We start from the raw sequence: 24,661 nt of genomic DNA, 5'->3' as shown, positions 1-24,661 counted from the left end.
AAAACCTCTAAAATACTGAAAATATTTTCTAAATGAGTTTAGACATGACTTGCAGACTTCAAGCATACATGCTACCTACATCTGCTTTCTACAAAGACCTTCCCAAATTGCCTTCTAGTGGCCACAGAAATATTGGGACATTGAAAATTCTTCATTAATTTAAATAATGTGAGATTAAAGAGGTATTGATCAGATTATTAAGTCTTGGTAATCAGTCACTGAATCACTTGAAAAAGATCTCAAACATCAGTGTCTTGTTGTGCAGACATTGAACCAATCATGAGTCTCTCTCTGTGTTTTCAGATAAATGTTTTCCAAGTGATTGCATCAAAGAGATTTTTTTACCTGAAAATTCATACATGGATGTAGCCTTCCTCTTAGACAATTCTCAGACTATAGCAAATGATGAGTTTAAGGCTTAAACTCATCATGTGTTTAAAACACAGATGTGAGAAACACCTGATCTGCAGGCGGCTGGTAGAGCCCCATATTCATGGTACGTTCTATCAGACAAAACTTAGTTTGAATTTTGATTTAGCCATTTATTAGCTGTACAAAATTGGAGAAGTCACTCAAACTCTCTGGGCCTCAGTTTCCTCTGTTTTAAATGGAGATAACAACAGCATTCACTTCAGAGGGTTGTGAGTATGTATGTCAAGTTCTAGGGACAGTGCCTGGCACACAGCTAGAGCTGAGCAAATGTGGCTACTGTTATCACTGACTACTGTTGTTATTAGACATTGGATTTCATGGACCCTGGCAACAATACAGCTGGGGAAATCACAGAAAACATCTGTATCACGTATCATGTAATATCATGTATCCCACACCCCACCCTACTCCCCACTAGCCCCATCTTACCATGTTACACATGAAGAAGTTGCCAAGGGAAGTTCTTACCTCAAAAGCCTCAAGGAAAATCCTTTCATTAAGAGCAAAGACTGCCGGACTGATATCTAGGGCACTGAACTCCATGGTGGCGGTGATGATGGATGACTGACTGGCCGCTTGTCCATTGCCGAAAAACACAGCAACTTTCCTCACGTTGGCTCCTGCATATGTCCGCTTGAAAATGTTCCGGGCCACAAACCTCATTGCATTACCAATGTCTCGAGCTTCTGTGGGGGGTTGATATTTCATTTGGGAAATAAGCTGGAGGAGGTGCTTCTTGTTACGGTAGTCTGACCCACGGATGAGGTAGCTGGTACTTGAGTCATAGGAAACTACAACAACTCTTGCTCCCACAGGGCAGTTACTTTCTCTGATGTTAAGGTCATTGACAATGGATTTGATGATTTCCCTCATTTCATTAAATCTCTGTTCGGAGATACCGTAGGACTGGTCCAGGGCAAATACCAGCTCTGTTGGGTACACTGGACACTTTTCTGCGAACATGAAATGCAGAAGTATGACGTCATTTCACTGATCAAAAGCCCTTCTTTTACTCTAGGGGTGAGGCTGGTTCACACCAAGGGCTAGGGAGATGCAGATGTTGCCTCCAGCTCCAGAACTAGAGGTATGCACAAGTAACTCTTTGTTCATGTGAAAGTGTTACATGAGTCTAGAGCATTCATATGCAGTGGTATAATACTTCACAGCCCTCAACCAGCCTGCTATTTAAAAAGAAATTGACGGGAGTATCTGGGCTGATAGAACAGTTCTGAATCCTGATCGTGTTGGTGGTTACATGAATCTATGCATGTGTTGAAATGGAACTCACACACAAAAAAATTATTTTTACTGTAAGTAAAATTTTTTAAAAAATTAATAAAAGGAAATGATAGCTTTGAGGGTTTTGAAAGTTCACTGTCTTCAAAAATCTTCAGAAATGATCTACTAATAACTATAGTCAGTCAGAAGATTTTTATTCACTTATGCAATAAATATTCACTAAGTAGCACACTGGGTGATATGCAGGGTGACATACATTGAGATACATGCAAAGATGACCCAAATTCAAGCCTGCCCTCAAGGAATCTATCCTGGAGATGATTGCTCCACGGAGAGGTACAGAGTGACTATTATTCTTCATGAGCATTTGGAGGACAAAGAGGCTGTTTCCCAAGAGAGGGGCCCTCAGAGCCCTCACAGAAGCTAGCTTTTAAATGAAAGCAAGGGTGGCTGGAGGAAGGGAGCAACATGACCACAGCAGGCTTGCAATGAGCTGTTATAAAAATGGGGCTGTTTGCAATTTCCAACTCAATGCTAATAATGTTCTGGTGATTGAACTTTAGGAACCTCATAGGGAATCTGCCCTATGTATCAAACCTAACTTTTCAAGGTGCTATTAAAGTCTGAACACAGGAAGAGAAAAGGGGATTATTTAAAAAACAAACACCCTCATCTACATAGGCTGCTCTACTATCCTCAAGCTGGCTAACTCCCCAAGCACATTAGATTCTAAATATCCCATACCCCAACCCACTGTTCTCAGCAATAGAATAGGAGAGGAAAGGTTGATTTAGAGATGTTTTGAATCAAGGAATTTTACAGTGAAGAAAAATATCAAAGCTAATAATGAACAGTAAAATATGAAAAATTAAGTATTCTCCCCTTCTTTGCCCTAATACGAAAAATTATTAAAGAAGCGCTAGGCAAGCATCTTCAAGACTGACCTATTGTCACAGATTCTCCCAGAAAGCACAACCAGTTTCTATTTATTTTTATTTTCTCCTTTTCCTAGTGCCCAGCAGAGTACCTGATAAATTTAATTCAAATCCATGAAGTTTTATTGGGTACTTATATGTGTAAGTTTTGGGTGTTTTTTTTTTTCTGTCTGTTTATTTTTCAGAATTAAAGTTAATGATGCCAAATTTGGGATAAGGTCAAACTTTTGGGATAAGTCCCTATGGGTCGGGGCGCCTGGGTGGCTCAGTCATTAAGCGTCTGCCTTCGGCTCAGGTCATGATCCCAGGGTCTTGGGATCGAGTCCCACATCAGGCTCCCTGCCCGGTGGGAAGCCTGCTTCTCCCTCTCCTGCTCCCCCTGCTTGTGTTCCCTCTCTTGCTGTGTCTCTCTCTGTCAAAATAAATACATAAAATCTTAAAAAAAAAAAAAAAGTCCCTATGGGTCTACTTCAGCAGGCTTCTGGAAGTCCAGGAGCTCTTGACGTTGACATAACCGCTTCAGCGGCAATGGGGTCCAAGGGATCTAAGGTGCCATGCAACACCCACTGCAGTCCAGGCCCCAGGAAGACCATCCACAGCAAGGTCAGGTGTACAAAAGGTGGGCACTTGGTGAGATGAAATATGTGTGTGGGGGTCAGAGACAGGAAAAGAAACATCACCGGTCCAAGAAGCCAGTGTCCACAGGGTCAGCAACAGAGCAAGAGAATGTGGTCATTCAGAGCCCTGTCCCTGAATTCCCCAGCAATGCGGGCCTACTCCATGAAGAAACTGAATTGTGAAACTGAGACAGGACCTAGAAAGCACAATAGTGTGAAGGGGCTTGGGGCTGGGTGTCACCATTTTACCATCGGGTAGAAACATGACATTGACAACTACAGCCATAATCACAAAACTGAAGTGTCAGCATAGAAGGAAGAAGCCCTTTTTCCCATGGGGCTGAGAGTTTCTTTCAAATGGGTCTTGTCAGAATGCAGCTAATTACTTCAGCCAGCAACACAGTACAGTAAGAATACTCACTTTTCCAACAAGCTATAAAAGACAGAGAGAGAGAAGAATCTGTTACATTTTTGGCACACAGACAAAATAATCCCCCAGAACAAAATTTCAGCAAACCTTAATATTTGTTTGACTCTACTTGCAAATGAGGCTAATTCCTAAATTACAGGAAGTCAAGGTTAGAGGCCTGAGGAACACATACACTGAATTTTATTAATGGGTGAACCTTCCTGACCTTTTCTCCTTGTGAACCATGGCCAGCAGACTTCAGCATAATTTCGGTTGAAATCTGAAACACTGATCACTTGTCTTAGAAGTAGAATAGATGAGCCTCAGATTAAAAGGCAAGATAGCTCAAATTCAATTTTTTTCTCTCTCTCTCTTCTTATCGTCTTGAGAGTCATTCAGCAAGGCAAGGCTAAAATATGGAGCTTATTTTCCTTGCACCTTGGGAACCTCTCTTTTCCCGCAGAAATGTGGGGATTTCCAAATAAACTTGGTCTCTGCTAAAAAATACAGCGCCTGGGTTTGAGTGATCTCTGTATCTAGAGAGAGGAGGGAAGCCCCCAAGGATTTCTCCTGAGCAAAACAGCATCTGGTTTTTCTAAGTGATTTACTCCATAAACAGGGGACCAATCAGAGGGAGATGTTGGTAAATCTTTAGAAAGCACTGGCCTGACAATTTCCTTGCTCATGTTTCTCAATTTTTAAAAAGCAAATGAATCACTCCGATATAATAAAAAATTTTATTAGCACTGGCAACAACCTAGCCTTCACCCTGCTGTCCCACAGCTCATGCCCTCTCACGTCACCCCTATTAACACCCTTTGACTGTCTTAATCCTGTGGTTGCTGAGATGCTAACAGCCAACAGACAGGACTCAGAACCCACAGCCTCCTCTGCATCTCAAGGCCTGCAGCAGATCCCTTTTTCTCTGAGAACCTCCATTTGTCCACCTCCAACCCAATTGTGAGGCTCTGGAAACGGATGCACCTGTCTGGGTTTGAGTGTGGCAAAGCTGCTTGACTTCAGGGAAACTACTTGATCTCTTTAAGTGTGTTTATTTTTCCTAAAAATCTTCTTCACTTATGCCCCTCCCTCCAAAATTCTAATCATTTGAGCCCTCCTATTTTATTTGCAACTGGTGGATTAGCTGCTAAGGTGTGCCAATTAGGGCTTTGATCATGTACCCGTCTATCTATCGGGTTATTGTTCCTGTGTTGATGGTCTTTTGGGCTGACATTTGGAGACTAACTGCCTTACCTGTGATAGTACCAATGTTTTATGGTTAATTGTTTTGTTACAGGATGTTTTGCAAAAGTCACTTCTGCAGAGGCTGCTAGGCGAGATGCTGCTGTGGGTTTTATCTAAGCTGGTGCAGTTTCGTCTTAGCTGTCCCAGCTCCTTGTTTTCTTGTTGGGAACCCTGGCCCTGGCTACGTAACTGTCCAATTAACTCCTAACACAACCACCCCCACTCCACATTCCCCTCAGCCTCCTAGAACTCTTATTTTATTCTGGGGGTGGAGTCCCAATCACCAGCTCAGGACTGGGGCCTCACCCCAGTGTTGCAGGACTAGGGTGCTACAGCTCTTATTTTATTCTGGGGGTGGAGTCCCAATCACCAGCTCAGGACTGGGGCCTCACCCCAGTGTTGCAGGACTAGGGTGCTACAGGACTGAAAAGCAAACTTGGTAGACCAGGAGTTCAACCCCACAGGGCCTTCGTGATGTCACCTATAAAGCAGGGCCCTCTGAATTAGCTCTAAAGAACTGTCATCCAAATCCCATCTTGGTTCTGAATTCTAGAGTTCCATGCTCCCCAACCAGCACCCTGTCTGGTTACAGAACCCACACGCCCCTGGCTCCCTAATTTCCTGGCTAACTCCTTTCATTTAGTGTTGGAAAATTGTCTTCAAATCCCTAACCCTCCACAGACCAGTATTCACCTCCCCCACAACTTCCTTCCCCTTCGTTCTTCCTTGGGAAGATATCTGTTGATTTCCTGAGAAGAATTCCCCTCCCCTCAATGGCTCTCCCTCTGTTCTCCCCCCCAGGACCCCAGACCCTGGTTCTTACTTCCTCTGTGTGCTGGAGAGCCTTTCAATTCTCAAGCAATGTCTTTCACTTGGGTCCTCTCCCTTTGAATCTTCTGTCCCTTGGCATTTCTTGCTTTTTTTCAAGCTACCCACATTTGCTGGACTTCCCCATCTCTGCAATGCCATTTGCTGTCCTTTGGCCCCACTCTTTTTGCTAAGATGTCTTCCTGAATTCATCCCTTGGGTTTCTGTTTCTTTCTCTGTCGTTTCACATCCTTAGGACCTCACCCATCCCTGTGGCCTCAAGGACCACAAGTGTGCGAGTGACTTCAACATCACAGTCTCCTCACTTGATCCTCACCTTTATGACAGTCCATTTATTTAGCTGCCTGTAGATAATTTAGGGCCCGTACGACATCCCCCTACCTCTAAAATGTTTAAAGTCATCCTATTTTCCCACCAAGTGATTTCCCTTCACGTTTCCTCCTGCCTTCTCATCCTCAGTGGTCCTAAGCCTCTCCTGCTCTGGCCTTATACTTATTTCAAACTTTTTTTCTTTTTGTTCTTTCCTTGCCCCACCCTTGCAATGATTACATCTTTATCCAGTCTCCTGTGGTAAAGTCTCTCCAATTTTCCCATCTTACATTCTTCTGACTGTGATTGTATAAGCATCATTATAAGTCACCATGGAAGCATGAAAAAAGACAGATCACTTAAAATTCTACCACTCTAACAAAGTAAGTTGTTACATTTTTCTACTTCTGCTTCTAGAACTTTTTCTGTGTAAATATTTACCTATATGTAAAAATAATGAGGATCCAATTTAATTTTCTGCTTTTTAATGACAATATTATTTATATTCTGATTGAGTCTTCAAAAAAACCAATTATCTGCTCAGTATTTGATCAGAAGATGATGCACTATAACTTAATTATTCTCTAAGTGCAAATAGTCTAAAGGTATATTCATTTTGCTCTAATGAATAATATTTCAACAAGCATATTTGCATATAATTTTTCTTTCTTTTGTTTTATTTCCTTGGGATAAATTTTCAGAAACGAGATCACTGGGCTTCTTCTACCTCACTTCCGTTTCTTCCTAACCAAAGACAATCTGTCTATTTGTTGACTTCTGCTTTATTCCTCTGCTGAAACTATTCTTTTGCTACTCCCCTATTACTTCGCCATAACTGAATCCAAGTACCCCTGTCCAAGGAGACTTCATTTACTAAGTAACTAACTGACTAAACCCAAATCTCCATGCTCATCCCTTTAACACCAGGCCCTTGCAGACCTTTGTACAAAATCGTGTGAGCTAATTCACACACCTTTTGAGTTGGATTCCAATTGTTTCCCATAAGCACATTTTCTCTCCTACATGAATCACACTTCTTGAGTCTTTTACTTATACCCCTTTCCCTCCCACCTTTGATACGAGCTGTTCCTACAGCAAGTACTTAGGACAAGCCTGTTGCAGAGGACACATGCCCCCAGTGGATTTAGCTTACTGATTCTGCATACCCACACCACACTCATCCTAAGTGCCCTCACCAATCCACAAACCCCCTCGTCCCACGACACACAGATACTCACGACTATGGTCCCGCATGAACTGGATCAGATCACATTGCTGTAAATAAAAAAAGAGAAAGAGAACAGAAACATGAGCACAGTGACCTCTGAGGGGCCATATTTATTTGCCGGTGGACGGGTTAGGTTTTCATTTGTGAATAAGGAGATACATACGGAATATACAGGCTTCCCCACCATGCCTTTCATGCCCTAGGAAAACAAAACCAGAGCAGGTTATTGGAATGTGAACTGGAGTCTTTAGTGACAAAACAAGAGTAAAGAAAAAAAAAAAACCTCATTCTTAAAAGCACAGCTGGCAGAGAGTGGTTAAAGTATTCCTGAACTAGGAGATTATGATGCTATTTCCCCACTTAAATCAATGGTGTAAACTTCTTTGTTTCAGTGTTAGATTAGTTAAGCTAATGTCTGCCCAGAGTGAACTGAATTACTTTTCTAGGTGAGAAGAAACAAAAGTATTTCTTAAAGATGTTTGTACTAAGGATATAATACTTAGAAGGTACTTCTCATGAGAAAACTTGAAATGTAAACAGCAGGCTTCCCAAAGCATACCACAAGGAAAGGAATTTATTAAGACTTCAGAGGTACAGATGTATTACAAATCAAGGAGTTTAAAATGCAGGTGGTAGCATACACCTCTACATATGTGAAAGAACCAGAGATAATTACGTAGCAAGATGGGCATTATACAAAAGAAGAACATTACACAAAAGAGTAAGCTCATAAATGCTGAGAGGTTATAAACAAAGGAGTACGCATAATTGGCTGAAATGAATCAAGGAAGCTTCCTAAAACAAAAAAACAAAAAAACAAAACAAAACAAAAAAACAATGCTTTTTTCACAGCTTGAACTTTCTTTCTCTTTTCCCCTATCAGGATCAGGCTTCTCCTTGGCAGCAGTTCTTAACATGTTCAATGCACATAGGTCTCTTTTGGCAACTGGTGAATGTTAGTAGGCTGGCTCCAGAAAATTCTATTACAGGCTCACACTCATACAATTTCACTGGCCTCAGAAGCTCAACCAGGGATGTCAGTGTAAGAACCCCTGTTCTAAATGACAACTGGGTCATCTGTCCATCCGTCTATCCCTCCATCCATCCATCCAATTAACAGTTAAATGTCTACTGAATCCTGAGGTGGCCCATTGTGTACTGTTGGTGTTATCCAGAAATGTTGTGGTATCTATAATTCTACCCATTGGGAGCACAGGTTCTTCCTGATCAGAATCAGGAAATTACATATCTCACTAAGAAATGAAGAGTCTCAACCTTCCTTTTGTAAGTTATGGCACAAGACAGAAAAGAATGCACAGCCATTTAAACAGACAGAGGAACAGTTTCTGGCTAATAAGTAAGAGTAGGCAGTCCACATCTTACAGAGGATCAGAGCTCCAGAGCATCTGTCCTAAAGAACCGAGTTAAAGAAGAGCTTCAGTCAAGTTCTTAAGCAGAGGCTGAGAACTGAGAGCCCAAGACAAAGAAGCTGATCTGATTCTAGCAGACCAGCAGGCCCAAAAGAGAAAAGCCACATTCTGGTAGACCAGCAAGCCCAGGACAGTGAAACCATGCTCTAGTGGACCAGCAGGGCCAAGCATGGAGGCTCGGAAGACGTGGGACCCCCACATGAGAACTCCAGAATCTGGAAAGGAGATAAATCCAGAGCAGATCAGTATGACTCAGAGACTAGAGTCTCACCCAGGAGACTACATATTCACCAATTCTATTGTCATCCACTAAACATCCATGCTTTTGTTTTCTCTATCAGGTCCCAAGTGAAAGAACTCCTCCAGGTAGTCACAAAACACTGAGAGTGCACAGAACAAGATAATCTGTTTTCCACTCTGTACACAATGCTTACTGCGCCTCCTACATAAACCCAGGTGCTGGCAACTTTTAGTTCTTACCTGACTATGCTCATCAGGGGAGAGAGATGTGTAAATAAATCATTATGGTAACAGGAGAAGCACTAAAATAGAGGTATGGCACGTTTCATCACTGGGAGATGTGCCTGACTCTGCCTGGGATTGCTTCCAGAGGTGACATTTCGTTTGCACCGGAAGCAGAGTGCGAAGCTGTGGTCATATTTCCAAATCTCTCTGGAGTCTATATTTTGAAGTTGGGAAGGCAACAACAGTGATTTGGAAAACTATCAACTTGTCTTGCATGCTGGAACTTCGCCAGGACACCTTTATGAAGCTTACACATTCCCATCCCTATTTTTAAACTTTAGTAAAAAAAAATAACAGTAACAGCTAATATTTGCACTGAACTTTATCATTCACAAAGAGTGCTCACATTTGAGAATGCGGTCCTCACTGCTACCTTTTGAGGTGGTAGGACAGGATATGTTGTCCCCATTTTAGAAGTAAACTGAGAGAACAGGCAGAGAGTAGGAAGTGGGAGGGCACACAGCCAGCAAGAAGCAGAATATGGACTTGAACCCAGTGCTCTGAGTTTACAATCTGTACCCCTTTTGGGGAACAACCTAGAAACTAGTATAGGCTACTTATTTCTTTTCTTTTTTTAAAGATTTTATTTATTTTTATTTATTTGACAGAGAGATAGAGAGCACAAGTAGGCAGAGAGGCAGGCAGAGGGAGAGGGAGAAGCAGGCTCCCCGTGGAGCAGGGAGCCCGATGAGGGACTCGATCCCAGGACCCTGGGATCATGACCTGAGCCGAAGGCAGATGCTTAACCGACTGAGCCACCCAGGGGCCCCTAGGCTACTTATTTCTAATGGTGTACTTACTCTCTGTCCAGGAGGGCCTGGGGGTCCTGGAGGTCCCTCTTCACCTTTCAGGCCTACAGTGAGCTGCAGATAAGAACATGTTTTAGTTTCCACGCTGTCTATCCATGGAAACGACCTCAGTTTTAATGAGACTTTATAATTAAAAAAATTTTTTTTAAAGATTTTATTTATTTATTTAGAGAGTGCATGAGCAGGGGGAGGGGCAGAGGGAGAGGAAGAGAGAGAATATCAAGCAGATTCCAGGCTGAGCACAAGCCTGATGTGGGGGCTTGAACCCACGACCCTGAGATCATGACCTGAGCTGAAATCAAGAGTCAGACATTTAACCAACTGCGCCACCCAAGTGCCCCTTAAAAAAATGTTTTTAAAGAAAGCAACTATTAATTCAACTCAAGTAAATTCCTTTTCTTGTAATATAAATAGCCATTCTTAACCACTGGAAAACCTCCATTTCCCTCGTAGACCCTCCATTTAGTGACATACTTTGCTCTGGCACTGGCTGTACATTTGAATCTAAATTAGTCATAAACTAGGATTGGTGCTAAAAAAAAAAAAAAGCAAATATACTAGGGCACACAGAGATCTAATTAAAAACCTCCCATCTGCAAAGGATCAAATCAAAAAATAATTCTCCACATACATAAGAGGACATGGGTGGGCTGCGTCATTCCCATACTTCAAGGTGATAGATACGGATGTTAATGAAATTTATCCAGCCAGATGGAAAATATATGTTGAACTGCATCTCTTTCATGCTGATAATGACCACTGATATTACATTCACACTTCAAAATGAAAAGATGCTGTCTCAGCGTTTTGTTTTTTAAAAAACTATAACATTTTACTCTACACTTGGTTAATTAGAAGATCTCAACAGCCTTCCTTAAAATGAATGCCCTAGATGACCTTGGGTATGGGTAGTGGAACTGTCAGAAAACTCTCAGGAACACAGCGGGAAGATGTCAGTTGCATTTCCGCTCAGGGTTAATATTCTGGGCTTTAATATGTGGCTTAGAAAACACTGGGAGGCACTGACATTTCTTGGAACAGCCAGTTATCAATCCATAAATCTTTAAAATAGTTCAGATTCATGGAACCATAGAATTTTAGAGCAGAAAGTGATCTTTGGTGTCAAGTTCAAGTCTCATGTTATAGAAATAGAGACCCTGAAATGCTGTGGTGAAGGTCACAAAGCCAGAGAGTGGCATTTCAGATGCCCTTGGGTTAGAGCAATAAAGCACATTTATTATTACAACATAAAAGCCAGAGTCTTCCAAAGAAACATTTATTATTTCTGGAATTATAGGCCGCTTACTGTTAATCCCCTAAATCCTTTGGGTCCAGGACCCCCAGGAATTCCAGGATCACCAACAGCACCCTAAAGATTCAGATATAAAAAATCAATATATTAAAATATTTTCTATAAAAGAATAAAAATAATTCTCTCTAATCTAAAATCTAATTGATCTTATAACAAGACTATATATTAAACATTAAATGTCACCTTCCCCTGTTGCTTGGAACTAAATTATTGATACACTTAAATATTCCCCAAACTATTTTTAATTTTCTAAGAATACAAATATTTATGCATGAATATCAAGGAAATGGCTGCCCAATCAGTTACTAAAAATATCTAAAGAAAAAATGCTTGAAGATCAGGAAAAACATATGGAGTATTAACTACAGAAAATACTAAATAATTACTTCCTAAATTCATGAGTCATTTCTGAAAAAGCTGAAGGTAAAAAAAAAAAAAATTTGCTCTGACCTTGGTGGGAAATGAATTTTAGCGCCTATTTATCAAAAAACAAATTTCACATTTATCCTTAAACTGAAACATGCTAATTTTCTCTCTTCATCAGTAAATTAGAAAATTGGTCTTCTACAATGAGAACTCTTGTCCTAACAGTTATTTATATAGTTCCCTCTCGCACTCTTCTCTAGCTAAGGAAAGAATCTCTTCTGGTAATTCATCCATTAAAAGCACTTTTAAGAGGATTCAAAAATTAGCTGTTTTCCTGTAGTTGATTTGATTTGCTTGGACATTCAATTTTTTGTAATCCATATTTTGTATTTTAATTTGAGCACCAACTATTGGAAGACACTCTTCTGGACAGCACACTTAAAAAAAAAAAAAAAGGAAATCTTATCCCAGAATTCCAGTGTATAAGAACAGGAGCTGCTCGGACTGAAATGGAAGGTATGTCTAGTGGTAGAGCACAGAGGTAGATTTCAATCTGGGAGGCTGTGAGGAATTCTGGAAACTGTTTGCTTGGGAGAGGAACATGAGTAGGTCATTCTGTCGAAGACACCAAGTGACAGCAGTGTTTGGGACTAACTGAAGTAGGGAGAAGGTGGAAATGGAGACCATGAGAAGAATGTTGTCACCTTCCAGGCAAGGGGAAGTGAAGGTCACAATGATAGAACAAACAGCAATAGCTGAAGCCAAGAGTTTGGAATAAGATTCCCGAGGCAGAGAAATCAAGAGGACAGAAGGACTAGACTTGAGAGGATGTCTAGAGATAGGAGTTTCAAGAACAGGGACATCAGGCAACGAAGGACAGGTCAGTCTTTTCCAATTTAAAGATCCATAGTAGTTAAATCTGGTCCTTTACTCATGAAGCCCTGGCAAAACAATTGCCCTGCTTTTTTGCTTTTTTTTCTTTAACCTTCATTCTCAAGTAGAAAGTTAAGGTCATGGTAATTTCAAAACAAGGTCATGTGCACAGTACCTTTTGCCCCATATCTCCAGGGAAACCTCTTGGGCCCTACAATTTGCAGCAGAGAACATAAATAAATCAACAGACCACTTCTGCAGTATGATAGTTTCTTTTTATATTATTTAGGTTTATTTCATCAATTAAAGAAATAATTGCTTTCCATATTTACCTTTATTCCTTTTCGTCCCATATGACCATAGCCTGGGATGCCATAATCTCCCTGTGAACATACCAGTTCATTTTAATTTCTTAAAAGTGAAATTTAATTGCAATCTATACTGGGGACTTCCAGTGGAGGGGCTTTATCAGTGACCTCAAGCTTTGGGGACATGCACATTGCTGGGTTTTCCTCATTTCCTGCTATATGCCCTGGTACTTTGGCCAGCTCCGCCCTGCAAATACTGCAGAGGGCAGAGTGATGGTCAGGACCAAGGGACTCAGCGGCAGTTACTTGCCTGGAATACTGGAGCTGATTCAAAGGACATGCTGAGGAATTTCCCCAAAGAAGAATTGCTAACGGCTGATAGACATATGGAAAAATGTCCTCCTCACTAGTAACCAAAGAAATGCAATCTGAAACAGTAATGAGATGCTATTTTTTGTTAATTGGTAAAGATCAAAAAAAGAAAGTGACAAAGCCCACTGTGGGTGTGGATGCCCTGAAGCGCACGTTCTCTTATGTAACACATGGGTGCATAGTCATTTGAATATTCCTGAGGCCACTTTGCAAAAGAGTTCAAAGCTTAACTTAAATAGGCACATACTCTTTGAACCAGTCACGCTACTTCTGGAAATTTCTAGATAGAAATTATGATTTTGTCTAAAAATTTAGTTAGATACAAGAATGTTCATTGCTGCGCTGTTTATGACAATAGAAAATTGAAAACAAATCAGGTATTCAATAGCAAGAGATTGGTCAAATGAACTAAGGTATACACATTCAGTAGAATATCTTGAAGCTTTTAAAAGTGATGTTTAGGGGAAAATGTAATGACATGGAAATATACTCATGATACACTGGTAAAAGGGAAAAATTGAGTAGTTTTTTTGGTATCTCCAGGATGTTAATGATATATATTTCAAAATAGTGAGATTATGGGTAATTTTTCTTCCCCATTTCCCATCTTTTATGCTTGGTAAATTTTCTACAATATCTATATATAACACTTATAATAAACATTATTTTTGAAAAGAAATGAAAAAATGTCTCCTATATTGGCTGTTCCATGGACAGAGATGCTGGTACGGCCAGAGCCACTGGAACAGTTGGCTCATTTCTTGGCTCTACTCCCCTCTTCTTGCTGTTGCCTTAGAGTTTTGCAAGACAGGGAGAGAAATGGGTAATGCTGTTTTTCAACTGCCATGCATCTATGTGGCCATCCTGGTTGTGAAAATATTGAAATGTCCTGCTGTAATTTAACCATTATCCTCTCTGCAAGCCCCCCTTTCCCTCGAGCTGTTTTCCTTTTGCTTTAACAGACAGACTAGCTATAGAAGGAGAGCTGCAGGGGGTGGGAGTATGTCCCTGCATCTTCCTAGGAGGTCCTAAAATACCTTTCAATACCTTTCACCAGTCCCCTTCTCTTTACCACAGAACTGAGCACTTGGAGCAGTGAGAAGTTAAGGGTCCTAAAACGTCATACCTGTCTTCCTCTCTGTCCGGCTTGCCCCATTGGCCCTGGATCTCCAAGAATTCCAGGTTCTCCCTAGTAAGTGAGACAAGAAGAGCTTCAGACCAGTAAAATCAAACGTGGCTCCCACCATAGGAAGTTGAGATGGGGAGACTCGAGCCTCTCAGTGAGGGTTCAATGCTCAGCAAGGAGATGGGGTGTAGGAAACCAGTAACGACCTCCCCAAAGGTAAGCAGAAAACTGCAGCACAGCCCAAGGCTGGGCACAAACACCGCTTTCCCTGGGGGATGGGAATGACTGAAGGAGGAGGCGAAGAGTGGAAAATCTACTCCAGGGAGAGTTGATTCATTGGCTGATGCGTTTGCCCATCCAAGGATTTACTGTCCTGGAAAATAAAATGTTGAACAAGATAGCTGTGGGTCCTGACTCACCAAAAAAAAGTGTGGTTGGAAAGAGAGACGATTAGACAGGCAATTATAAACTCAGGGGGCTACGGCAGTGAAGGAGAGGGGAATCTAAATTGGATGTGGTGGGGCTAAGGAGGCGAGCTGCCTGAAGGAAAGGAGCAGGGGCGCTGAGGCTTGACAGCTAAGTTATGTGAGCCAGAAGAAGGATCGTGGGAGGAGTGAGGATGGTCTGGGTAGAGGGAAGGCATTGGTGGGAAGCCTGGGGCAGGCGTGCAGGAGGGAGAAGTGCTCTGAAGCCTCAGAACTAAACAGGGTCAGAGGGCCTTCTAAGCTACTTTAAAGTTTGGAAATTTTCCTAAGAGCCACAGGGAAGTTAAGACCGGCTGCATAATTTGTGGGGCTCAGTGTACAACGAAAGCCTAGGCCCCACCCCCAAATACGAAGACTTTCAAGATGGTGACAGCAGGACATTAAACCGAGCATGGGGCCCTTCTGAGCTCCGCCCCCAGTGTGACCGCACAGCTGCCCGGGCCACAAAGCTGGCCCCGGAGCAGGGAGCCCCCGAAAGATTTGAAGCAGGGGAGTGGGATTCTGAATGGGCCAATAGTCTGCGATCTGACAGACCCCAAAAGAGCCGCTTCAGAGACAGTAGGGTGAATTAGAGAACTGTATGCACAAACAGATTTGAGTCTGGACACCCCTTACCTCCCTCCTGCACTCTGCATTCAGGACATTGGGGAGGTGAAGAGATTTTTCAGAGTTGTTTCATGTTTGAGCTCACTGTGTCTCTCTTAGTGAAATGGGGCCATTTCAGGGAAGAGATAAGCAGTTAGAAATTCTTTGCTCAATGGGAGGAAAAGAACATATCAGCAGAAAGCCAGGTGGGTGGTTGATGGTGCCTGGATCATGTGAGGAATTCACATGGAAATCAAGAAAAGAAGGGAGGTACTTTTTTCTCAGTATTTGACATCTTAAAGAGATAACACTTACTTTTTTCCCCGAAGGCCCAGGACTTCCAATGTTCCCTTTAGCTCCCACTGGCCCAGAAGAGCCCTGAATGAAATTGCGAGACACATATGTTGGCCCTGTAGCAATTCTTAGAAAACCCATTAGATTAGTTTTGCTTTTCTTCATGTCATTTCCAACAGCTCCTTGATGCCTCCTTAACAAGAGACCCAGCCACCCAGGGGAGAGAGACATCTGCACGCAAAACAGGTGACTCAGGGTATAGTCCTGGTTAGAGGACCACAAGTCTTCCTCTGCAGGGATACCGCTGGTCCATGTGGGGCCTTAGTGAGAAATAGAAAAGGTGCCCTTGACATGACTAATGTTCGTTCTAAATGCCACAGATTTGTTATAATGTACTGATTTTGTGAGAACGAGACATGGCCACTTGCGTGTACTACACCATGAGCACGTCCAAAGCAGAATGTGTTTCAGTCCCAATCTGCAAATGGGCAACAGTATCTTCCACAAACATGCTGGGACCATAACTGGGCAAACACAGGTATTCCTTGCCTTCTGAGCTCCTGCTATCAGAGCTGAAGAACTGAACAGATTCAGAACGTTTTTCACAGGAATCCCTCACCATCCGAACTCGTATTACTCATTGTCAGAAACTCAGGGACTGAATAGATTCAGAGGGTGAATTCAAAGCTGAGCTGAGGAATCAAATCAATTTGGGTAACAAGGGATCTTTGTAGAGTCAATTTCAAATATCTACAGTCAACGGAGAGAGGCATGGCACAGATAGATTTTTAAAAGTCAGAAAAACCAGAATAGTGTGTTGGGATTTGAAATGTCCAGAAATCAGCAGGACTTGTAATCTTCCAAATGCTTTCTTCAGGCTGATGCAATGGGTTTGTACCTTCCCAGTAAAACCCAGTGAAGGAGAGAGAGGAGGGCTTAAGAGACATGCAAGGAATCAGAGCTATGCTAAAAACCTGTCCCCAATTTTTTCCCCCAAGTCTGTCCCAAGTTTTTTTTTAATAAATCAAGTTTTCTTTTCTTTGTTTTTTTTTTAAGATTTTATTTATTTATTTGACAGAGAGAGAGAGAGCACAAGCAGGGGGAGCAGCAGGCAGAGGGAGAAGCAGGTTTCCCGCTGAGCAGGGAGCCTGATGCGGGGCTCGATCCCAGGACCCTGGGAACATGACCTGAGGTGAAGGCAGATGCTTAACGACTGAGCCACCCAGGTGCCCCTGTCCCAAGTTGATTGAGAAATAAAATACCCCATATGTAGATAATATAAAATAAACTGTATAGGAAGATGTTTTTGAAGTAAGAGGAAATGGTGTTGCTGGAGACCATTCCTGGGTCACTCACCTGAGGTCCTTTATGCCCCTCGCTTCCCTTCTCTCCTTTCCTGCCGGGAATTCCATTTAACCCCTTTTGTGGTAACAAAAGAAACATAGTGCGATGAAGCAATGAAAACATACTTATGAAACACGTCCACAGAAAAGCACTGGTCCAACCCTCAAGTAGCCTTTTAACTCTGAGGGTAAGCCTATCTTACAATAAGAATGAAGAGGAGGCCCAGACTCAGTGGTACAGATCTCATCAAGGAATTCTTGCCTGGGTCTAAGACCTTCATCCCGCTCTGACAGGGAGAAATGAAAAGGAGACCAAAGGGAGAAATAAAACCCTTAGAAGAAGGAAAGAATTCGTAAACAGCAGTCAGATGGATTCCTTTGTTGGGGCAGGTTACCAGGGCCAGAGTCCTCATCATCAATGTGTAAAATGGAGAGCAAAGTTGTTTCAAGTTCATACAAAAGGACATTTTAGCAGAGGAGTTTAAGCATATTTTCTACTATATTTACCATCAAATACATGTATATATACTATATTTACCATACAATACACATACAGATCTTTCACATAGAAGAAAAAACTAGAGGTGCTGATAAATGTTCCCACTACCAAAGCACCAGCTATAAAATGGCCCCAGCTGCCCAGTGCAAATGGTGGTTGCACCCGCTGGACTAGCCTTGGTTCACTCCCTAAGTATCAAAGGGACCCTAGAGTAGCTGAGGTAATGTCACCCCTTCCCTACAAAGCCTGGGGATAGATCTAGACTGATCCCATGGTTACTCAGTCTAAAGGATTTGCTAGCTGGTGGCTTGGTTCAGGGACCCCGGAATCCTCAAGAGAACACCAAATTCTACCTCAGTGTGAATCATCCGAAACTTCCTAGAAGAAAAATGAACTCTTGAGAAGGTCTTAGGTCTACGCACACCTTCCAGACAAGTTCTGGCTTATAGTGGGCTCCATAAGGTAACTAAATACTCATGTATTACAAAGCCATTACCTAGGGATGACCCCAGCATCTTTCCAACATGAAAGAGAGACAGAGATGTCCTGACTCCGATACTCATATCAGTAATGATATGACCAAGAAAAAAATGGCTCATGTAAAGCCCCATCAATAATATTCTAAAAGCACACTCACCCCCTGTGAATCAATTTTAGATGAGTTGAGTAATAGTTTCCAATTCCTAACTTTCCTTCATGGGATCTGTGTGCAGGGCTTCAGTTAATAAGGAAAACCAATTTGTTGATCCTGGTACTCATTACTAATATAATATTAAGGTCTTAATAACTCATTATTACTAACAATCTGATACAATAGTGGTGAGCACAAGATCACCCATTTCCTCTATTCAAAATAGGAGCAGGTTTGATGGAGAAAAATCACTCTTCCATGTAGAATTCCAGGAACATGGTCCAAGGAGGAAGGCGAGAGCAGATTAAACATTTCTCAGTTATTTATGTTTATACAGAACTACCCACTGACTTCCCATCAGGATAACTCAGCATTATATATCAATATTTACAAAATTCTTCAACACACCTGTGGGCCTTGTAATCCATCAGCTCCCTGGGTACCTTGAGGTCCAGGATCTCCCGGCTCCCCCTGATGAATGAGTTTTCAGTGTTAACACTTTCTCCAGTTTCCATATAGATTCTCTCTTTATACTATCTAGTACTCTAATATACAGTACATGGGTACTATTTTGACTGAATCTTGGCTCACCACTTACTTGGTCTAGGATTTTATTCATTTCCATACTAAAAAATGAACGCAAGGTCATTTCTGACTCTAGTAAAGAATTTCACTCTCGTGCAGTTGATTCCCAGCGTGGGTGAAAAGCAGTCAAATGGACAGCAAGTCCTCTTGTCTAGGACATGTCTGTGAAGGGGGTTCTGCCTTAGGTCAGGCCTGTCCAGTTCCTAGCAGCTGAACTGACGGACCCTTGTGTTTCCCCGCATCGGTGGGGCCATGTCTAGTGCTCTGCGCTTCCTACAACGTCCTTGTCAAATGCTCATTCCTTCCCGGGGCCATCTGCATATGAGAAATCTCCTTGGAACCGTCTACTACGGAAGGCAGGAAGTAAAGGGTACTTACTGAGACACCTGGGGGCCCCCTTCGGCCTTCCCTTCCCTGGAACAGAAAAGGCAAAGTGTTAGTGTTGTGTATGTATCCAGATGGAGGGTTCTTTAGAGGCAAACCAGCCTGTTTCATTCCCTGACAGACATAAGTAATGAGTAGCTCACAGAAATGGCTTCCCTGAGGCACTTTCCAAAGACAAGTTTTCACACTGGGCACTTCATTATAGACTAACATTTGGGGGATTGATTGAAAGCCAATCTGAAAGTCATTACAGATCCAGCTCCAGTCTAACAGCCTCTGACAATTATTCAGGAAGCTGTTTGGAGAATCAAATCATTCTGAAGAACCTGTCTTCCACCTTTCCTTCTTCAGCAAATCCCACAAAGTACTGTCTGCTAATCAGAGCTTCCTATGTGAGAACAAGCTTGTGTCTTCTCCATCTCTCTGTCCGAGGCCCTGAAAGTATCTTAGGGGAGAGTAAAAATTGTGAGATTCAGTGCTTCACTGGCCCACTGAGGTTTGTTTCCACGGAATTCTACAAGAAGGAAATGGCTGATGGGGTCTGCTCAACTATGTGGCAGTCCGATGGCATTGCCATGCTCATCTGAGAAAGGGGCTGATCTCTGAAGCCAGAAATCTGCCAGCACTTAAGCAGAGGTGATTTCCACGTTGCCAGCTCAGGCTCTCCCCCTAGTGGCTGCTTTGCCACACCCCGTCCTTTCCAGACCCTGATCAAGGCAGATGATTCAGATCTCAGATCCTAACTTCTTTCCCCCTAAACAGCAACAATAAAATCTGTACCCTCAAGCCCCCCCCTCGCCCCTGCCCCTTTGAGCGAGCTGTGGAATATCTCAACCATCAATTTACTTTGTATTGTGATAAACAACTATGATTACTTTACGTACAAGACAAAGACTTTATTTTTAAAATTTTTTATTTAAGTTCAATTAACTAACATATAATGTATTATTAATTTCAGAGGTAGAGGTCAGTGCTTCATCAGTCTGATATAATACCCAGTGCTCATTACATCACATGCCCTCCTAAGGACTTTAAAAAAAATCTATGAATTATTGAACACTACATCTGACACTAAGGATGTACTAAATGTTGGCTAGTTGAATTCTAATTAAAAAATAAAACATTGAAAAATAATAATAAAATAAAATAAAATAATTCTATCCATGCATTCAGAAAGGTAGCCATGGAAATTATTTGAGAATCAGTTTTCTTCCAACTGCGTACCTTCTAGAGTTCCTTCGAGTGAACTACCTGACCAAGTATCATCTCCACCAGGTTGGCTGATGATAGGAATTCCTCCACTGGGGTTCTGCCCCCCACTCAGGGACTCTCCTTTCAAAGTGCAAATGCCCTCTGGGAGAAGTTACCCATTGTACCTTGTCAGCTCTTTGTACCTTGATGTGACTATAGAGCTCTTGACATACGAAAGCAGGGAAGAAATGGCAAACAACAGAAGTTGAGGCCGCTGTTACCCTGCGATGTCATAATTCCATTAAAAAGGGTAAAAGAACATTTATTCCACATCAGACAATACTGCACAATGTTTAGGGATGTGTCTTTAGAAGTCAGGCACTCTTGAGCTCGACACTGCCCCTTAAAGCCTGTGTGGCCCAGAGCAACTGTGCAATAAGCCTTAGCCAGGAGGTTAAGACCCCAGACTCTGGAGTGAGATGGTCTGGGTCCAAACCCCAGTTCTGCCACTTGCTACCTATCCTGATCTTGGGCAAGTTGCCCAAGGGTTCTTGAGTTCTCATCTGTAAAATGGATAAAATAACAGTATCTACCTGGTAGGTTTGTTATGAGGATTTAATATTTGAAAGTGATCTGATCAGGACGTGACACAAAATAAATGCTACGGAAGTATAAGTGCTATTATTTATAAGCATTTGTGTGTGGTAGGCCAAAAACAAGGGGCCTGGAATGTCGTTTCAGGTCCTCTGGTTCTCAGTACATCATGCCACGGTTTCGGCAACAGCTGGTACAATTGACTTGCATAAGTTGGAATTCTGTCATAGAGGAGGCCATGTCTTACACGTTTGCTTGTGTTCTTAGAACCTGTCACCTACTTAAGTCCTCTGACCCTCAGAGAGAATTCTGGCCTTCACTGGAAAGGTGGGGGAAGAGGTAGAAATGTTTGATGCTGTTTTATATTCACATTGCCTTGTTCAATTCAGGAGAAAAGTGGTTACAAAGGTAGGAGCTGGGCAGGGATGTGGATGAAGATGGGAGCGGGAGGCCGAGAGCCTCCTGTCTCTGAACTGACTTAAAGTCATTGGCTGGTTTGTCCAAGTAGTAATCCCCAACCCCACGCCTAGCATCTCTTTTCAAAAAGTGCTTGATTGATGGTGACAAGTTACAAAGCTCTCTCAAACTCAGAGTATCTTCTCTTAAACCAACAAAAGTACCTATTTATCTTCGAAATTCATTGCATATAGGGCATCTTGCTGCTCTGCTGCTTCCTCCAGTTAATTTCAATTCTCTTGTGTGGAGAGAGGGCAAAGTCCCAAAGAATTTTTACCAGAAGCACCGGGAAGCCTAAGCCATCTGACCATAGATCTTATCCCTTAAGAACTATGATTTAAGATAAACAAAGGCAAGAGGAATTAAAACACATTTCTCCACTATCTATTCCAGAGAGAAAGGCAATCAGCCACAGCCTTCAAAGTGATGAGAAGACTCCAAATCTGTAATAGAAAAGCAAGCCAAGTATTTTCAGGTCCCTCTTGAATAAAGCTCAGGGCCAAATAAATCTAGGGCGCTGTGCATTATTGTCTTTTTATAATCTCCGTTCTGAGGGCATGATAAAGGGTTTATTTTTTTAAGATTTTATTTATTTATTCATGGGAGACAGGGGAGGGGGGAAGAGGCAGAGGGAGGAGCAGGCTCCCCAAGGAGCAGGGAGCCTGATCCCAGAACCCCAGGATCACCACCTGAGCCAAAGGCAGACACTTAACCAACTGAGCCACCTAGGCGCCCAATAAAAGGGTTTCTAACACATTGGAAATGTCACCTCTCACTTCAGTAGTCCACAAAAAGAAAAATGATTTCTTGGTTGTTCCTTAAAAAGAAGGGGAAATCCAATATCCCTGTTTTAGGCTTAATATCACATGAGATGCTATAAAGTTGTCCTAGGGTCTCGAGGTTGCCACAGACTTGGCCCTAGTCACCAGTGTTTTGGTTAATTCAGGAAGAACTTATCTGTAACTCTTCTTTCCCATTGACAACATTTGAAGAGAAAGAGAGTATGTTTACCCAATTTTCTTACAGAAGCTCAAAGATGCTAAGCTGCTGGAGGAGGGTTTTCATGTTAAAGGCACTGACTCTCTCCAAAGACATTCAAAAGCTTCTGGAAGATGGAAAGAGGAAGGCAGACTGTCACAGAGGTTCTCAACAAGGAGTGATTTTGCCCCCCCCCCCCCATTCCCCACTACCCTCATCCCAGACATTTGGCAAAATCTGCAGACATTTTTGTCTATCACAACTTGGGGGGAGTGAGCTACTGACAAGTAGTGGGTAGAGAACAGGGATGCTCTGAAACATCCTATAAAAGCACACGATAGCCCCTCACAACGTCATCTGGCCCCGAATGACGATAGTACCAATGTATCAGCCCTGGACCAGCCAACTCTGCAGTGGCAAATATCGTGAATGCCTCCGTGGCACCTTCAGGTGATAAGGACAGAAAATAAATGTTCACGGAAATACTTACCCTACTTCCTCTGGAATTAGGATTGCCTGGTGTCCCTTTCTGTCCGGTTCTACCCTAGAAATACAATTGTTTCCCCAAGATTGTAAGGCACAGGATTCTGAATAACTACATCGGCATAAAAACCTCATGCACTATTAAAACAGCAGAACAAATGTGTCATGCTAGAATCTTTGTGCATATTAACACTATTGGGTCCGTATCTATTAAAGAGGAAAATGGTATAGCAACATGCACTGCTAACTAGCAGTTTCCCCATATAATATCACCTGCCAGAAACTTAATAATTTTACCCATGGAAGTGTAACCTACTACAGATGTGTCTTGTTTTCAGGAAATAAGGCTCTTCTAAATGGGACCTTAGGGGTGTTATTTACATATTTTACTAAGTAATTAATTTAGACCTTATGGAAGTCTCAGCTCAGTAACAGAATTAGTCATTCATACATATATAAAATAGATCTATAGATTCTATGTCTGTAAAATAGATCCAATTACTTGTCTTCCTTGTTCTCCTTTGGAGCCCTTTTGTCCTTTGATGTTACTGTTTTGTCCTGGATTGCCCTAGAGGAAGATTTAGAAAGTATTTTAGAACGAAGAAATATCAGCTTTTTTTTTTTTTTTTAAATACCATGGTACAATATTCAAGTAGTAAGCTAATTTGGGTTAACTAAGGAAGGGTAAGAGAAAATTCAACGTATTTGAAATTGATAGATTTTTGAAAAAATGAAAATAATATTTCCCCAAGTTTGAAGAGGGTTTGGTGACAAATGAAGCGATAAGAGTGTCTGCTAAAGACCGCCTGCTGACACCATGATGATTTTCTCTTCTCTGTATTGGCAGCTTCACTGATGCACTAGTCCAAACATGCTTATGCTACTCCCTTAGAGATGCAATAAGATTCCTTTTTAATCAAGTCTGCAAATACAGAATCTGTAAGATTAGAAGCCCAATAAGCAAACTTATGGAAATTTCTCCCCCAAAGTAACTTGAAAGTCTCAACATAACACTAAGGATGATTAGGATGGAACATTTCCCAGCTCCAAATTTCCAATATAATCAGCCAAGATCAGATGCACACAGATTTTTTTTCCCAAGCATTTAAGTCTCAGTCAACACCTACTACCCTGACTCCCAAGACAAGCCTTCACCTACAGGTTAGTGGGAGACACATGGGAAAGGAGAGAGGAACTTGGAGCAACTACACAATTCAGAGGCAACTAGACCCAAGTAACTTACAGGATCTCCTGGAAAGCCCTTCTCCCCATATCCCCCAGGGGGGCCTCTGGAACCTGGGCTGCCCTGGAAAAAAAGAAAATAAGTTTCTGAGTTAGCTTGTATGAGGGTTTTATAATGGGGTTAAAACGTCAAGGGTGTGTTTTGGAGGCAAGAAAACCAATCAGACAAAATGATCCATGTTCCTCTCCCCCAGCCAGTTTCCTCAGACTTCTCAAGCAGTACTCAGTGCAGTTTTAAGCCAATAGTCAGGATTATCTATAGTGAGGCCGAGCAATGGGAAAACTCTCATGATTTAGCATAGCGCATCTGACAGAACTTTCTGCAGTAATAGAAATGCTCTATATTTGCATTGTCCAACATGGTAGCCATTAGCCATAGGTAGCTACTGAGCACATGAAATGTGGTTAGGACAACTGAAGAGCAGAATTTTTCACGTTCACTAATTTGAATTTAAATTGTCATATATTAGTAGTATTATATTGGACATCGCAGCCAGTCTAGGAACTTCTGACATTTATAATTAAATTGCCCACTGGAAACCTTCACG

At 42.0% G+C, this 24,661-nt stretch overlaps 1 protein-coding gene across 1 annotated transcript in view; it reads right to left on the bottom strand.

The window, feature by feature from the left end:
- COL6A5 (collagen type VI alpha 5 chain) overlaps positions 1-24,661 on the bottom strand; it is a 79,216-nt gene that overhangs the window by 20,664 nt on the left and 33,891 nt on the right. The window contains 16 exon segments of the mRNA XM_034994554.1: positions 872-1,385; positions 3,645-3,656; positions 7,253-7,289; positions 7,406-7,441; positions 9,998-10,060; positions 11,313-11,375; positions 12,733-12,768; positions 12,890-12,940; positions 14,364-14,426; positions 15,749-15,811; positions 17,084-17,146; positions 18,609-18,671; positions 19,164-19,199; positions 22,879-22,932; positions 23,374-23,439; positions 24,115-24,177. Coding sequence (XP_034850445.1) covers positions 872-1,385; positions 3,645-3,656; positions 7,253-7,289; positions 7,406-7,441; positions 9,998-10,060; positions 11,313-11,375; positions 12,733-12,768; positions 12,890-12,940; positions 14,364-14,426; positions 15,749-15,811; positions 17,084-17,146; positions 18,609-18,671; positions 19,164-19,199; positions 22,879-22,932; positions 23,374-23,439; positions 24,115-24,177 — 1,283 coding nt within the window.

This window comes from Mirounga leonina, unplaced genomic scaffold, assembly GCF_011800145.1.
Source record: "Mirounga leonina isolate KUSES-001 unplaced genomic scaffold, KU_Mleo_1.0 Mir_115, whole genome shotgun sequence".
In the NCBI taxonomy this organism is placed as follows: Eukaryota; Metazoa; Chordata; class Mammalia; order Carnivora; family Phocidae; genus Mirounga; species Mirounga leonina.
The sequence above is the reverse complement of the archived record's forward strand: the minus strand, read 5'-3'. Positions and strand labels throughout refer to the sequence as shown.